The 18,516-nt window shown below is 37.6% G+C and overlaps 1 protein-coding gene across 6 annotated transcripts in view; it reads left to right on the top strand.

The window, feature by feature from the left end:
* The window catches only part of ADAMTSL1 (ADAMTS like 1), an 881,240-nt gene that overhangs the window by 638,971 nt on the left and 223,753 nt on the right, over positions 1 to 18,516 (top strand). For 5 of the 6 annotated variants that reach the window (XM_078436766.2, XM_078436765.2, XM_078436761.2 and 2 more), the window contains 3 exons: positions 8,164 to 8,238; positions 11,612 to 11,769; positions 17,341 to 17,452. In XM_078436766.2, coding sequence (XP_078292892.2) covers positions 8,164 to 8,238; positions 11,612 to 11,769; positions 17,341 to 17,452 — 345 coding nt within the window. The remainder of the gene's footprint in view (positions 1 to 8,163; positions 8,239 to 11,611; positions 11,770 to 17,340; positions 17,453 to 18,516) is intronic. The other variant, XM_078436763.2, reaches the window with a different exon arrangement.

The following is an 18,516-nucleotide window of genomic DNA, read 5'->3' on the forward strand; positions in this document are numbered from 1 at the left end:
GATTTACAATTTTGCTAATTCTATAAACTGGTATGTGGGGAGTTTAACCTATGAGCATTTCATGGCTACCCATTTCTTTAGGTCTTTTTTTTTTTCATTCCTTCCATCAGCTTTTATTGGTTTTCAGCATACATATCTGTATTTAGTTAAATTTGTACCTCTTTGAATTTTTTGCCCTATTGCTTGGTATTTTATTTCAATTTCCAATTGTGTATTGATAGTTTATTTTTGTCTGTTGTCTGTGTATTTTGCAAACTTGCTAATCCAATTACTAACTCTGAGAGTTTTTGGATTTTCTACATAAACAATCACATTGTTTTATAAATAAGGATGATTTACTTCTTCCTTATCATGTCATAAGCCACTTACTTATGTTTATGGCCTCATTGCCCTGGCAGGGATGTTCAATATGATGTTAAATAGAAGAAGCAAGAATGGATATCCTAATCTCTTTTCCAATTATAAGAGGGAAAGCATTCAGTTTATTGCCATTGAGTATGAAGTTAGCTGTAGGTTTTTTGAAGATACCTTTTATCACATTGAGGAAGTTCTTATGTCTTCCTAATTTGCTGAGAGTTATGATGAATGGATGTTGAATTTCGTCATGCTTTTTCTGTCTCAAATGATGTGATCATGTGGTTTTTCTTCCTTAGACTTGTTGTGATGGATAATATTAATTGATTTTCAAATAAAGAAGCAGTCTTGCTTTCCTGGGATAAACTCTGCTTGGCCATAGTGTATTATTCTTTATATAGATTATTGGATATGATTTGCCAGTGTTTTGTTTGAGTGTTTTTTACATCTATGCTCATGAGAGATAGTTTTCTGTAGTGTGCTTTTCATGCACCATCTTTGGGTACCTCATACAATGAGTTGGGAAGTGATTTCTCTGTTTTTTGGAAAAGGTTGCATAATATTGATGCTATTTCTTCTTTAAATGCTTTGCATCATTCACCATTGAAATTCTCTGGGCCTAGAGATTTGTGTGTGTGTGTGTACTTAAGTTCCTGAATATATGGAATAAAGTTATAGTAAATATTTTAATGTCTCTCGTGTGTTTTGATGGATTGACTTTTCCCTTCAGTATGGGCTGTAATTTTTTTGGCTCCTTTGCATACTGGTAATTTCTGACCTGATTCCGATATTGCAGATTTTATCTTTTTGGATACTAGATATTTTTGTATTCCTATACATGTTTTTGAGTTTTGTTCTGGAAGCAATGAAGTTACTTGGAATCAGTTTGATCTTTGGGGGTCTTAAAATTTGGTTGGCAAAACTAAAGCCATGTTTGACTAGTGCTAATTTTCCCCTACTACTAAAGTAAGACCCTTTGAATGTTCAGTGTCCCATGAATTATAAAGTTTTCTAGCCTGACTAGTAGGACAAGATACTATTCCCAGCCCTATCTGCATGCCAGATACTCATCTCTATAATTCTTTTGTGCTGCTATTTCCCTAGCCTCAGGTAGTTTCTTTATACCCATGTTCTGATTTGCATGGTTATGCTGCTGGTTACCCAAAGAGAATATTTTTAAATATATAATAGCATATATTATTAGTATGTCATGTAAATATTTTCCCCAGTTTTACTGAGAAATGATTGATACGTATCACTGTACAAGTTTGGGTGTACAGCATGATGGGAGAATACTCTTAAATCTCCAGAATTGTCTCTGTGTTGCTCTCTTCTCTCTGATAGTCTGTCATTCAAACTCCAGCCACTGATCTTTTTGGATTCTTGGCTTTGTCTCCTAAACTCAGGGAATCCTCCGGGCTTGGAGTTCCCACCTCCTGAGGGGCAGCCTGGAAAGTCTTTCAAAGCTGGGGCAATGTTAAGGCTCACCTACCTTGTTTCCTGATTCTCAGGGACTGCTGCCCTTATTTACTTGATATCCAGTGTCATGAAAGCCATGGTTTTATATAAATTTCTGACTTGTTGGTTGTTTCCAGGCAGAATATTGAGTCCGGGTGCTGTTATCTGATCTTGTCAGGAACCAGAAGTCTTTTTTTTTTTTTTTGAGAGAGAGAGAGAGAGGGTGCAAGTGAGCAAGGAAAGAGAGACAGAGAGAGAGAGAGAGACAGAGAGACAGAGAGAGAGAGAGAGATGGGCTTCACCCGAAGCAGGGCTCATGTTCACCCAATGTGGGACTCGAGTTCACGAACCATGAGATCATGGCCTGCGCCAAAGTCAGATGTTCAACAACTGAGCCAGCAAGGCACCGAGGAACCAAAAGATTTAATGATGGGCTCTTAATTCAAGTTTGCAGTTGTGTATGGCTAGCTGGGTTTTGACTGCACTTTGGCAATGTTATTAAATACTTCTGATTCCTCATCTCCCTACATCCTCCATAACTGTTTAGTTCCAAAAGGTTAAAAAAATGTGTTCCACTATTATCTTAGAATCTTCTTCCAAGCTTCTGACACCCATTTTGCAAGTTTGATACTGGTTGTTTTAGTGCTAGCAACTGTACAAGCAAAGGTAACTAAAGCAGGACTACTGCCTCGGTGAGAGAATATAATGCAGCATTGATCGTGGGATGCATTTTGATATCACATACGTTAAAATGTGAAAGACTGTTCTTCTTAGAATCAATGAAATATGGTATTTTGACTCCTACAGCAATAGGACTTTCTAACTGATTATATATGAATATGAAGTCAAGGATGGCTCCAAAGTTTTTGACCTAGGCAACTGTAAGGATGAAGTTCCCAACAGTTCAGCAGGATGTGTCTTGTTTTGTGTGTTGGGTGTGTGTCCTCCATTGTGTAATTACTGATAACCTCTGGGGGAAATTTTCAAGGGCTCAAATGCTCAGCCTCGCTTATTTTATTGGGTATGTTTTAAGAGTAATAAAATTGGCATGAAGATAAAAAATATACTATTAAAACCTCCTTAAGATTGGCAGGCTATTACTATATATACTATTTCTATATGTAGCCAACTGCATTAACAATCACTGTTTTGTTAAAGAAAATTACTAGTCCCAGAGACTTAGAGGGAAAACTCCTTAAAAACATAAACATATCAACAGATCTAAAAATAAGGCAAACTCAGATATCAGAATAGGAAATCCTGCCTCTTCAAAAATGATCATTATCACCTTTCTCTGATACAGCAATGAATCACACAGAAAAATCCACATGTGATAAGATTGAAAAACAAATCTAAAGTACTCTATAGAAAGATGTGAACAAAGCTGTAATCATCAAGACAGCATGGTATTGGCACAGAAACAGATACATAGACCAATGGAATAGAATAGAAACCCCAGAACTAGACCCACAAACGTATGGCCAACTAATTAGTCTTTGACAAAGCAGGAAAGAATATCCAATGGAAAAAAGACAGTCTCTTTAACAAATGGTGCTGGGAGAACTGGACAGCAATATGCAGAAGGATGAAACTAGACCACTTTCTTACACCATTCACAAAAATAAACTCAAAATGGTTAAAGGACCTGAATGTGAGACAGGAAACCATCAAAACCCTAGAGGAGAAAGCAGGAAAAAAACCTCTCTGACACCAGCCGCAGAAATTTCTTACTTGACACATCCCCAAAGGCAAGGGAATTAAAAGCAAAAATGAACTATTGGGACCTCATGAAGGGAAAAAGCTTCTGCACTGCAAAGGAAACAATCAACAAAACTAAAAGGCAACCAACGGAATGGGAAAAGATATTTGCAAATGACATATTGGACAAAGAGTTAGTATCCAAAGTCCATAAAGAACTCACCAAACTCCACACCCGAAAAACAAATAATCCAGTGAAGAAATGGGCAGAAAACCTGAATAGACACTTCTCTAAAGAAGACATCCAGATGGCCAACAGGCACATGAAAAGATGCTCAACGGGGGCGTCTGGGTGGCTCAGTCGGTTAAGCGTCCGACTTCGGCTCAGGTCACGATCTCGCGGTATGTGAGTTCGAGCCCCGCGTCAGGCTCTGTGCTGACTGCTCAGAGCCTGGAGCCTGTTTCAGATTCTGTGTCTCCCTCTCTCTCTGACCCTCCCCCGTTCATGCTCTGTCTCTCTCTGTCTCAAAAATAAATAAATGTTAAAAAAAAATAAAAAAAAAAAGAAAAGATGCTCAACGTCGCTCCTCATCAGGGAAATACAAATCAAAACCACACTCAGATACCACCTTCACTCCAGTCAGAGTGGCTAAAATGAACAAATCAGGAGACTATAGATACTGGCAAGGATGTGGAGAAATTGGAACCCTCTTGCACTCTTGGTGGGAATGCAAACTGGTGCAGCTGCTCTGGAAAACAGTGTGGAGGTTCCTCAAAAAATTAAAAATAGATCTACCCTATGACCCAGCAATAGCACTGCTAAGAATTTACCCAAGGGATACAGGAGGGCTGGTGCATAGGGGCACTTGTACCCCAATGTTTATAGCAGCACTTTCAACAATAGCCAAATTATGGAAAGAGCCTAAATGTCCATCAACTGATGAATGGATAAAGAAATTGTGGTTTATATACACAATGGAATACTACGTGGCAATGAGAAAGAATGAAATATGGCCTTTTGTAGCAACGTGGATGGAACTGGAGAGTGTTATGCTAAATGAAATAAGTCATACAGAGAAAGACAGATACCATATGTTTTCATTCCTATGTGGATCCTGAGAAACTTAACAGAAGACCATGGGGGAGGGGAAGAAAAAAAAAGAAAGGTTAGAGAGGGAGGGAGCCAAAACATAAGAGACTCTTAAAAGCTGAGAACAAACAGGGTTGATGGGGGGTGAGAGGGAGGGGAGGGTGGGTGATGGGTATTGAGGAGGGCACCTGTTGGGATGAGCACTGGGTGTTGTATGAAAACCAATTTGACAATAAATGTCATATTAAAAAAATAATAAAAAATAAAAAAAGAAAGATGTGGAATACACATATAGCTATGATTTTTGACGAAATATTTTAGGTACAATCTTTGAGAACAATTTTCTTGAGAAAGAGCATTTGCAATCCACATTTGTGAAATGACAGCATTTATGATTTCCAGGGAAAGCTTATCAATTTAATTGAGAAAGAGGTCATCTGATCTCTGAAGCAGGTCTTCTAGAATTGCTGATTAATAACCTAGAAATGTGTCCTAAAGATTAGCATCATGGTTTTGTCAACAAAGCCAGAATGGATTAGGACAGATGCACTTGATCATAGAGCAGTGTGCCTTTTTTGAAAAGGGCACCCGGATGAATGTGAATCACAGTGAGAGAGGATGGAGCACCTGCCTCACTAGACAAACCTAATGAATTAAACACTAAGGAGGCAGGTGATGAAGCCAGACTGCCCACACATTCTCAAATATCTTAAACACCATTCTGTACTCACTACTGTAATAGCTGCCAAATAGAAGAGTTCCCCCAACCCTAATAATTGAGAATTTATCCTTAAACAAGACCATTACTAATACATATACAACTCAAAGGGTGGCTTTTTATCAACATGCAGAATACGCAGTTAATTTTTTTCCTGTCTTTTGTCAAATTAAGATCACTATTTCTTAAATCATATTTTGATATGTATCAACCAGTGTTAATAGATAAGATATATAAACAATTTCTCTGGGTAAACCCTTTGGGGATACACTGGATTAAATAGAATGAAATGAGGTTCTCTGGTTCAGGGCTTCTAAGAAATCAATGTGCTTTGTGAATTTCCATGAACGGGGTATAGCGTGTAGTGTTTTTCCAGATTTTGTCTTAGGTCCCTTCTTCTTGGACCATTTTGTGAGGCTGCTGCTTTGCTTGCCTTTTTTTGTCACTGAATCTCTGGTGCCTAATATGGGGCCTGACACCAGGAGACACTAAAAAATATTTGTGGAATAAATAATGAATTTGCTGCTTGCCTGATGAGCTGCTAGGTGCCCATGAGTTCTTACAGAACCATACAGGAATAGACTATGACTCTTCATACCTCTTGTATCATGTGCTGCTGAGTCTTCAAGTTTGTACCAGCTTGAGTTGCTCCCTGTTTCGCTTTGACTAGGCAAGCGCAGTCTCCATCGTAGCCTCTTCCCCCAACAACCCTCTGGGTTTCTCCCCTTCTTCTTTGGGGAGCATGCAAAAGTTAGCATATCAGCCAGAAGCTGGGGTGAATGCCCCAGCATGTGGAATGTTAGTCCCTTCTCAACAGAACAAGAGGGAGGCTGCCTGAGTAGTGTGTGGGCCAGAAGACTGCCGCTGAGCATTGCAGGGACGAACAGAAAGCTTCCCTTTTACTTGCACTTTATATGACCTGTGGATAAACAAAGCCTTTCTATTTCCAGAAATCCCATTGTTTTAACTGCTTTGAGTTTCTTTTGTAAACTTAAAAATCCATGTCTTTATGCAAGGCATTTAACGCTCTATGGGCCCAGACTGAATATTTTTTGTTCCTTTTCTATATTCCCCTTACATGTTTTTTTTTTTCTTATATGCCACAAACTCTTGGCTATCTGAAATTCAGCCTTTTCTTCAACAATGTATGACATTAAAAACAGCTAGAAGGCTGTACTGTGAGTAGAATGTTCAATATTGTAGAGGGCTTGATAAATGTAACCTCCTTAGGAAAAGAATTGAGAGCATATGATTCTTCGTTCTCATTCAACTGGCTATGTGCTGGGGCCTCGGAGGGTTTAAAAACATAGTAAAAATAAACAGTCTCTCAGTTTCTGTCCTTAAGGATATTTGGAATAGAAGGAGGAAAGTAATATTTATAAAATGCCTCCTGTGTTCCATGCTATATATCGATATCAATCTCTGTATCTTTTCACAACAATATTATGCAGGAAGTGTCATTTTCCCTGTTTTACAAATGAGGAAACTAAGGATCAGAGAAGTTAGAGAACTTTTGAGGTTCGTTTATTGAAATCAAAGTCTCTTAAAGACAGAATGATGTTAAGTTTCAGAAAAATGGGTACCTTTTAGGATTACTCTTATTGAAACTAAATTTTTCCAAAGAGTATGATAATATTTAATATTAGAAAAATATATGTGAAACAGAGAATCCCACAGAGCTTGCGAATATGCTGGTGAATTTAAAAATACTTACTTTCCCCCTTGTCTTCTGGAATGCTCTCCTATTTTTTGACCATTGGCTACTCATTAAACTTCTCAGAGGCTTCATTTCTTCATCATAAAATGGGGATGGTAACATCCCCTTTGCCTATGTTACAAGTTTTGGGTGAAGGGGTAAATAGTATAATTTAGGTGTAAGTGAAACTCTTCAGTGGCATGAAAATGTGAGGTATTGTTGTCACAAATGTCACAAGGAAGAATGTCGGTGGTGTGTTTGCAGTGCATGTGATATACCTTTAATTTTTTTTTCAAAAATGTAGATTTGGGGACTGCTTCCAATGAATTGAGGCTCAGTTTGCAAGTAGGGTGAAAGTAACCCATTTCTAAATTATCTGTGATTCATCCAAAAAAAAAATTCTTTTTTAAGTTTCAAGCAGAGAGAGTATGTGGGGGGAAACGTTCATAGCCATTTCTGAGACCTATATATGGTATATATAGATGTAGATAGGGTGAAGGATATGAAAGAACCAGAAGGCATGATTTCTGCCCTCGAGGTATTTAACAAATGCAAACAAATTTGTTTTCTCCTATTCTTATGTGTCCTACTAATCCAAGATCATTGCTTTGCTAGAAAGAAATCCAGGTTTTGATATAATAAAGTCCTTCTTTGGACATTAAAATTTATTTTCATTTTGTAATCTGGAGAAATTTGGCAGTGTGAAACCAGTTTTAAAATCAGAAATGAAAACCTACAAATTCATTTCTCAATCTATCATATATATCTATATATATATATAGATAGATAGATAGATAGATAGATAGATATCCATGTATATATATGGATATATATATATAGATATATATATATCCATGTATATACATGGATATATATATATATGGATATATATATATCTATATATATATATATATCTATATCCACATATGGTGGCCATATCAACCGTAAGTTATCTACTGACCAACTTCACTGGCATATTTTATTTTGAGGAAAATGGAAATTTTGATTCCCATATATTAGTATTCATATTTCAGGCACTTAAAAATTGTCATTTAGAGGAGTACATAAGTCAGTGCCTTTATATAGGAGCCAATCAATAATTTTGTATCAAATTATGTGGTTTAAAGATAATGCTTTGTTTCTCTCTAGTGGATGATACTGTGGTTGCTATTCCCTATGGAAGTAGACATATTCGCCTTGTCTTAAAAGGACCTGATCACTTGTGTAAGTAAACTCAGTTGCTTTCCTTTGAGTATTGGGAATTTTAGTCATTATTATTTTTTGTTCCCAGAAGAGATTAAAATACAGAAGTGCAAATCTTTCTACTCTATCATAATATGATATTCTGAGTGCTTCTGTTTATCTTTTGGCTGCCTGATGAGATAGCAAAAACCTCAGGGTAATTATCTCTAACCACAGTCATCCTAAAAAACACAAAATAGATGCTCCCAGTAGGTTGTTCATGAGTTAAGCACATGTTTATGTTTTTGTGCATATTATTTCTCATTCTCTTCTTCCCCTCCGATCAGTCTCCATCTTTTTCTTGCCTTGCTTTTTTCCTCCTCCTTCCAGCCTTCCCTCCCTCTCCTATGTTCGTTCATTCTTTCTTTCCTTTTCTTTCTTTCTTTCTTTCTTTCTTTCTTTCTTTCTTTCTTTCTTTCTTTCTTTCTTTCTTTCTATTCTCATGTTCCATTACTTTATCAACTCAGGGGAATATAGAAGCATCAAACAACTTTAACCCTGGGGCATTTAAAGAAAACCATTGTGGTGTAACTAAACATCCCATGTACTAAAGAAAATGCAAAGCCTTTATATATTAAAGATGGCTATTGGGATTCAGGACTGAAGGGTAATCAAATCCCTAAAGATCAAGTGGTAGCATGGTTCCACCAGAATTTAGAAAGAACTGATCTTCAGTCATGGCAAGGCAGTAGTACACAGCCATATCTTTTCTTTTTTGTTATTAGCATTTAGTATTATTTAGATGTAGACCCATAAATTACTAGCAGAAAATTATAGGCTATAAACCAGCGAGGGGGTATGAAAGTTATATTGTATTTTGTACAAAATTCAGCTACACTGAAAGACTTCAGTTCAGCTGGTCCCTTGAGCATTTCTGATCTCCACTGTGACTATTCCTGGATTCTTTAAGAACCATCTATCATCTTCTCTTCTTTCTCCCCTCCCACACACATGCCTATGAAACCAATTTAGGTAGCAGGCATTATCTTTTGGCAATTGGATTATAAATGAAATCATTCCAGAAAGACAAACAAGAGGAAGATAAATTGGAGCCTGTGAAAGTTCAGATAGTCTACTATAGTCTTTCTAAAAATAAAAACAAATACATTTCATGGGAGAGGCAGGATTTGAGGGGTCATGTGAAGGAAAGGAATAAGTAAGGTACAGTTCAGGCAAAGCCAAAAGAAACTGATAAGTCACCTTATATGGATCCAAGTTCTTTTCTAACCCTGAACAACCCCCCAAAATATAGTATTCACATGTCAGGGATGATATATGTGTGTACACTATCACCATTCAAATGATTTGCTTTTCCCCTGGAGGATTGGACAGAGGTAACTGCTCATGTAACAGCCCCACTCAAAAATAGTATTTTTCTGAGCAGTGACAGGCCTGCTCAGAATAAAACATCCAGGCGGAGATCATCACCAAGTTTGGGACTGACTTCTCAATGTGGAAGAAAGAACCTAAAGCAATCCATTTAAGATGAAATTCATTTTTATAAATGTATTAGCCTCCCAGTTTTCCTAATTATTTGATCACTAAGAAGCTAAAGAATTATCTTTGTTTGGTTTAATTGTCCCAAAAATTCAATAGGTAGAGCTGCAGATGATACTTACAAATGATGGAAAAAAAAATGGAATTTGCTTTTTTTTCCCCCCAACAGACATAATGTTGACAGTATATATGTACCTTAACTTTTTGGGTTTTTTTGGCATCTGGTATTTGGTATTTGTTTGAAATATAATATAATATAATATAATATGTAAATAAAGGTCCCCATGTTTCTCTTGTAACCCTTCGCACTTAATTCCCAGAAGCTGGTCGAGTATGGGACCAACCTTAAATATTTAGGGGCAAACCAGAACAAGACTAAGCAGTCTGGTCCAACCCCAGCTTACCTTTAATCAGAAGTACCTTGGGAAGTACAGCTGGGAGGCCTGGTGATAAAATTAAATCAGATGCTCATATCAGACTTAGACCCCCAGGATTTTCCCAAAACTAAGTTGATTTGTGTCTTGAAGATATTTCTACAAATTAGTGCACATACATGTAAGGCAGCTTGAGGAATGAAGGCTAGAAGAAGGAGATCCCATGCTGTTGGCTTTCCTCTGATTACAACAGCTGTGGTTTCCCCTCCAGTTCTCCCTTGATGTGCCCTATGCTCTCTGTGAGGACCTCTCTCTAGGGCAAGGGGATGGAGCCTGACCTACTCCAATTGAAGGGCTACACAGATTTCATCCAAGGGTTGTGGGCATTTCACTGGACATTGAACATCCAACATTCTTCACCTGTTGGTATTACAGCTTGAAACAGACAACACTTGGAATAATTTAGTACAGGTACGTTAGTACCTCCAGAGACCCTAAAGAGGTCCCAGAACCCCAATCTGCAAAACGCGAAAGAGGGGAGTCATTCTGATTGAATGTGGGGTAGGCCACCCAGAGCCTCACCTGACATTTTATCCTTCTGCCAAAGAAAACACTGCCAAAACTAAGGGTTCTTATGCAAGTTTTAGAAACACTGACTTAGTCTATCTCTCTTCATACAGTGGGAAGTTATTCCAAATCATTTCTCAGCCACATGAGAATTTAATATGCTCTGAAATATGCAGCATAATTACCATAATCCTCAGCTTGCTCTGATTTCCTATAATCAAAGATGCTTCATAGGCTTTATCATTGGCCAAATTCAGATTGGAATGTTCCAGGAATCAAGAAGTTCCTCTTTCTCTCTTAAACACTTACAAAATATCATATAGGTACATAATACTGTATCAGGTACCAAACAGGATTTTAAAGAGAGAGAACTAAAAAGAATGGGACTTCCTCATCCTCATTACTATAGTTTCTTCTGCACAACAGCACACATGTGGTAAGAAACCAGACAGTACAAATAAACACAAGGTAATGTGTGAATATAAAGTCACATGGGTGCTGAGGAGAACTCGGAGAGTACCCTTGATCTCACAGATCAGAAAGCAAACTAGAGGGTATTCTAGACAGAGAGCCATAGAGACCGAAATCAGTAAGATATGTATGGGAGATGGTTTAATGAAAGGAATAGGATTGTGATGAATTGGAGTACCCAAATGAGGTCATCCACGGAGTCAATTATCTTTTGATCGGGAGCCTTGAATGCCTGGCCAATGAGTTTTAAAATGATTTCATTTGCAACATAAACTCTGTGATCTAGAGGTGCCCATAAATTTTGTTTATATCACAATGTCAACTGTGTCAGCTGTATCAAGGGGGATACTTCTCCCTTCATAGCTGTAGGCTGTTTTATGAAATATGCTTGCTTATGGTAGCCCTGGGAACATCTTTCTTTCCTTTAAATGTGTTTGATTATGTAGATCTGGAAACCAAAACCCTGCAGGGGGCTAAAGGTGAAAGCAGTCTCAGCTCGACAGGCACCTTTCTTGTGGACAATTCTAGTGTGGACTTCCAGAAATTTCCAGACAAAGAGATTCTAAGAATGACTGGACCACTCACAGCAGATTTCATTGTCAAGGTAAGTGCCTTTAGGTTTTCAAGGCACATCCAAACTGTTATTTATAATCTCCTGAAGAGAGAGAGAGAATTTGGGTTTGGGCATAGATTTGGAAATCCTATTACCCAGGAAATGTTTAATTCAACATCACCTTTTCAAGAAGATATATTTCCTGGACCTTTCAAGAACATATATTTTTAAAGCCCTAAGAAAGTTCTTAGGTGTGTGTATATGTATATTATTTAATAAAAAGACCCAAAGACCAACATATCATTAGTTGGAGGATATAAACTGTTTTTAAAACAAATTAGGATGTAGTTGCCAACTCATAAAGTGTTCTCAAAGAGAAAGACAAACTAATAATCCATAGACTTGGTCATACTTCCAATTACAAGTTCTGGTTTCTCTTGTACTGGCAAAAAGACTAAGTTGTTTCTTTCTATCAGAGCTTCCCTACTCTTCAAGGTAATATAAAACACATTGCTGGAAGCAACATATACATTCTGTAGGAGAAATGTACACACTAGAAGAATGTTTGGGAATCACAATAAAATAAAACATATTTTTTCTTTCAGTAGGTCAGAAGGACCTGAAGGATTTCAGCTGTAAAGCTGTAAAACTTGTAATGTGTCCAGGACTCCATAAATTTTTCATCATGGGACCTGGAGCCAGAGGACATTTGATTTAAGCTAAGGCTTGATGACCCTGTGGCAGCTGGAAGTAAGAATGCATATAGGAAAATGTGATAGTCAGTGAGGTTGGATGGAAGAAGGGTTCCAGATCACTCTTCTCCTTCTCCATCTGCATGGTAGCTCTTTTTAACCCAGTCCAGATGCCAGGTACATTCATGTGAACAAGAAGCTACAAACCAGCAGATATGGTTCACAATAGAAATGATGCTGATTGTTAAATCATTCTATTTAAATATGCAAATACAGTACAATATTGAAAGATGTCTTTATTTTTTGAAACCCTTAGACTGCTGTTGAATACACCATTTATGTTAATTTCCCTGGTGGCCTTGCAAGTTAAAACACATACTAAAAATATAGAATTGGATTCAATAATGTCTGATAATAATAATAATAATAATAACAACAATAAGTGAATAACAATAATAATATGTGAATAATATTATTCACATGCCAGTAGTTCACAGCTTTGCTGACACACACCATATATCTAGCTGCCTTCTGCATATCACCACTTGGATATCCCATAGACACAACCAGCACAACATAGCCAAACCTGGACTTGTCTAGCCCTAATCTAATCTTTAGAAGAAACCTACCTAATCTTCTTTATTTCTTATCTTGTAGAATAATATGCTCTTTACCCAGCCACATCAGAAACCTTTGATTCACTGATTTCCCCTTCTCCGATATGCCCCTAGCTAGACATCAAACTTTGTCAGTTCTACCTTCATACCATCCCAAGATTATTCTTTCTTCTCCATCCTTGCTGCCACTGCCTTTGTTTAGGCCTTTATATTTCTTCCTGATCATGCTATGTGCATCCTTCTGAAACTGCAGCCCCAGTGAAAGAAAATGGCTTTGTCAAACAGAAAAGGGTCTTTTGCAGTCATGGCACATCCTTCACTAGAACTTCCAACTTAGCTCTACTTGTGAGCACTGCTAAGGTATGGCTGGACCTGCTCAGTTTGTACCCATTTGAGAAATTTCAGAAGAATGTCATAGAGAAAAGCGATGAGTACCTAAGCCACCAAAGTGGTAGAAAAGTTGTGATTTCCATCTGCATTAGTTAGAGTATTAGGCAGAAATAATGCCTTAATATGTCTTTCTGAACAATCTTGAGCATAAATCTGTTCATAATTCAGCAGCCAAGGAGGATAGGGAGACTTCTGACTACCAGCCTCTTGCTGGCTTGTCTCAGGCAAAAGTTTCTACAACACCAGTGAGAGAAAAGAACATAGGAGGGGAACAGCAAAGGCTCACAAATTACCCTTTAACCAAAAGAGAAGAAAAAGATATGGCATTTCAGAGTACATCAAATGAGAGATCCTTTGTGTACTTGATGCCTTTCATGTGTTTGAAATGTCTCCTTGATTCCTTTGATTTTACAGGGATCTATGTTCATCCGTTACCCACACACACATTGGTCCTGCCTTGTGACTTTATCATGACAGTGCAGTGAGTTGCTATGGAAAGTGACCAGTTTTTATCTTCTTTCCTTTCAGTATGAGAAGTCCTTAAATTAGAAACACTGAATCATTGTAATTATAGGAAGAAAAGCTTGGTTCAGAACATTCTTTTTCCTTATTAACTTAAGGAGGCCAAAATTACATATGCCAGATGTGTTTAGCTCCCTAAAACAAAATCCTAATGTGTCAAACTGAAGCTTTCAACATACTCTTGAGAACAAGAACCTGATGACTGAGGCCGTATGGTTTGTAAAGCTCCAGAGCTAATGATAACAAAGGTCCCAGACGCCCAGAATTAATAAAACCAGAAGAAAGGAACATGGCAGCTCATCTCTATAAGAAACAATTAGTCCATCAAAGTTAGACATCAGGTTAGCCTCTTCTTTTTATTTTAAACATACTTTTCCTACTTTAAAACAAAAATTAAGAAGATAGTGAGGAGAGCAGTTCAAGGACGCCACTAAAAATAAATACCTATATCTTTACAACACTAACATTAACTAACAAAATTACTTTGTGCCCTGAAAAGAATGGCAGCTTTCAAGCCAAGGCACACTTGAATTCAAATTTCAGCTCTGCTATTCCCTAGCTGTGTAGCCTTGAGTAAGTCACTTAATCTCTCTGAAACTCATCTCTCTCATTATAATGTAAAGGTCGAAGATAATACAGGGTAGTTCTAAATTTAGATTTAATACAAATAAAATGTACCTTGCATGCGGTAGGAATGTAACAAGTGCTGGTTGCTGTGGTAGTTGTTGGCTTTATTTTTAAAAAAATTATTTAATGTTTACTTTTGAGAGATAGAGAGAGACAGGGTGTGAGCAGGGACAAGGGAGGGGCAGAGAGGGCCAGAGAGGGAAGCAGAACTGGAAGTGGGCTCCAGGCTCTGTGATGAATATCAACATGGCGCTGGAACTCATGAAATGCAAGATGACCTGAGCCAAAGTCGGACACTTAACCAACTGAGCCACCCAGGCACCCCAGTTGTTGGCTGTTATTGAAAGAAGAAGGTACCTGTAGAGAAGAGAGAACCAGGAACATTATCAGTGTGGAAGGAGTCAAACAAGATTATGTGGTCAGAGGTCTGGATACATTATGATTGGTTTTATCTGTTTGAAATAACAGCATCCCTGTTCACTTCCAATCTCTTTTCAAATTTAGGCATAAGTCTCAGCATTCATGCTCATTGTACATCGGTTTCATTGGGCTCATTAGGAACAATATACTTTCTAATCTTCTTGTTTTCTTTACTTCAACATAGTCTTTACTAAGGCTCCCTCTTAACACCAAAACTTCTTTACATTCATTCCTTACTCTCAGGACGTAAGGTAGTTTTACTGATAACTTCTAGTAGGCTGAAAATTTGACGAATTCCATCTTTTTGCCTCTTTAACCAGATCAAAAACTAAGCCCAGACACTGTACGGATATTCTAGAACACGGTTTCTCCAAGGATTTTGATGTTATATCCTCCACGTATTTTTTTCCTCCACTTTCCTAGGACTTAGTTTAATTTCAAGCATCCCAAAAGGGACCTCTGCAAAACAATCCATTTCTCTAAGCCTAAATAAATCTTCTGGTCTTTTTATTTTTTCACCGAGCTGGTGTTCAAATGAGAGTCCTCTTCTAATACCTTCCCAGCATGGAAACCACACATCCCAAGAGAGCTATAGGCTTTTGTGAGCTTAAAACAAAAACAAAACAAAACAAACATAAAAAAAACAACCAAAAAAAAAAAAACTTTCCAAAGGATATGATTAATACTACATCCCCGAGCAAGCAATTAGGTATCCTGTATCTGACACATAGGATTGAAAAATATTAATCTGTAAACTATGCTCCCCTTTTAAGAAAGAACTATTGCTTCAGCTGTTTTTGCTTTAAAGTCGGGGATTGTATCACTGCTTATTCTGAGTAGGAAAGACCTCGATGTTCCATGGGTCGGAATTCCAGCATAAAATGAAATATTCTTTAGTTTTCTCACTTTCTTCTTTCTCCTTTCCAGCTCTTGCAGATCATTTGAAGAACATTTCCAATATTCTTTCCTTCCAAAGTCCAAAAACTGGTCTGGGGTTTAACACCTACTCCCTGTTTCTTCAGTGTTCCTAGATGTTTAATCCAGTCGTTAAACTCAGTAGTGGAAAAATAGATGGTCTTTTTTTTTAAATCTGAAGGCTAAATCCATCAGTTTATCCTCGGTAAAGGGCAGCTAGGACTGCAGAAAGCTTGAAAACACTAACGAAGACTTAGACCACATGATGTGCTGATGTGCTCCTCTACTGTCTTGAAGTTAAGAGGTGCCCCTCTTTGTTGTCCATGGAACTTTCTTTAGTATAACAAATAGTCCAAGCCTTGCCCACTGTCTCAGTGTTATATGACATGTTATTATGTCTTCATGAAATCAAGGCATTGCTCCTTCAGTTTAAGTATGTTTTCTCAACCTTATACTTTTAAGAACTATTAAAGAATTATTGCTTCACTTCCCCCCTTTGAAAAACAAAGGAGTTGTCATTTCCATAAGCACATGTTGTATTCAAAGTAAATACTTTTATAATGGAAGTTGGTGTTTTTTAAAGTTTGGTACTTGGACTATCAATGTTTGCGTTGCCGGGATCTCTGGACAAGAGCTGAGGAATTAGCATTTTAGCAAGCTTCCAATTGGCAATTCTGCACATGAAAACGTATGAGTCACTAAATTGCCAGGAAACACCATGTATGTCTCTGGGTGGGCAGAGCCATTTAATTCTTTAATTTTTTTCGTTTCTTTTTTAAAAATTGTTTTAATGTTTATTTATTTTTGAGAATGAGAGAGAGAGAGAGGGAGGGACAGAGGATCTGAAGAAGGCCTTGTGCTTACAGCAGAAGTGTAAGCAGCAGGTGTGGGGCTCGAACTCACAAACCATGAGATCATGACCTGAGCTGAAGTTGGATGCTTAACTAACTGAGCCATCCAGGTGCCCCTAATTTTTTTTGTTAACAAAGGATAGTATCTTTCATTTCTTGCAGTATATGGCATTTATCATTTTCTCAGAACAAATTTTCTCTTTCTGAACCTACGTTATAAATCCACATAGATACATACACAGATACATACATAGAAGTTAAAAATACCCATAATTTTTCCTGTTATACCAGAAAAGTTGGAAGTAAATGAGGGAAAGGGAATGAGTGTCCTGGGAAAAGACCCTACTAGAATCACAAGTTGAGACATTGCTATCCGTTGCTCGTGGCAAAAGAACTGAGAAAGCAATGGTGGTGATGGCGAATGGTTGATTGGTAAGATGGGTGATATTGCTATGGCCACTTCTCTCCCAGTGCAGCCTGAAACCATCCGTGCTACCATACATTCTTGTCCAGAGTTGCAAGGAACCAAGAAAGCACCCCTCTGTCATACTAGTTGCTCTCTTTGCTATTGTCTCTTGTCTCCTGCAGATCCACAACTCAGGGCCCGCTGACAGCACAGTCCAGTTCATCTTTTATCAGCCTATCATCCACCGATGGAGGGAGACAGATTTCTTTCCTTGCTCAGCAACCTGTGGAGGAGGTAATGGTGTTGACTTAGCCTAGGAATTGTTGGCTTCTAGGAGGGAAGGCTTAGCTGTTGTAAAAGTAGCCACTTCAACATGGAAGAACTTTCGTGCTGTGACGGGTTAGATTCTTTATTCTGAATGGAGCCAAATCCGGAAGCCCACCTGTAAGGTGGATACCTCAGTCGGGATGGCCCATGAACATTTTCTGTCCATAGAGTCCCATTAGTGGAAACGGTCTTGAGTCTGTTCTGTTCATTTGAGAATCAACTACTCACCTAGTTGAACAGAACTTATTTGTTTATTCCTGAGTCCAGTGAAGAGTGTTTGTCAGGCCTACTATGTAGTATAATGTGTTCAAAAAGAATCAGAGATGAATTTAATTAAAGGGAATAGTTTATTACCCGAAAAAAAAAAAATCACTGTTCTGTAGACTTCAGCTCGGTTATTGTTAAGCTCTATCCTATCATCTCTCCTGAAAAGTCACCAAATGAATTCCTATCTCTGCTCCATCACATCCGCAATAGGGACAGCATTTTGTATTACTGGAAAAGATATTTTCTCCCATTTTCTGCCCTTTACAATTATAATGGTTACATAGTAATTGCTTCAAATTACTTTATGATAATTTATTTAGCCATATCCTTATAGAAGATTTAGTTCACTTAAATTTTCTCTTAGAATGTAATGAATAACTTAATAGCCAAGTTTCTTTTTCCTTTTCTCCTTTCAAATTATTTCCTTGGAATAAATTCTCAAGAGTGAGTTTCAGAATTTTTGTGGCTATTGGCATATATTACCAAAATTCTTTCCAGAAGGGTAATAAGCAGAGTATGAATATTTGAGTTTCATTGCCAACTGAGCCAGTATTTGTGGATTATAAGAAATTGTTTAATTTTGCTGATTTAATGAGCATAAAATTGTCTGTATATTCCTTTAAAAACCAGCATATCAAATAAATTCTGGCTCCACCTTCACTGAAACCGGATTGTTGGCTGGTGTTAAGTAGCTCATCTACATGGGTATCACTAGGTTATTCTGACAAGAGAAAAGAAGGATGATACCTCAAAATGGAAACAAA

The sequence above is a fragment of the Panthera onca genome, chromosome D4 (genome assembly GCF_046562875.1).
Source record: "Panthera onca isolate mPanOnc1 chromosome D4, mPanOnc1 haplotype 2, whole genome shotgun sequence".
NCBI classification, from domain to species: domain Eukaryota; kingdom Metazoa; phylum Chordata; class Mammalia; order Carnivora; family Felidae; genus Panthera; species Panthera onca.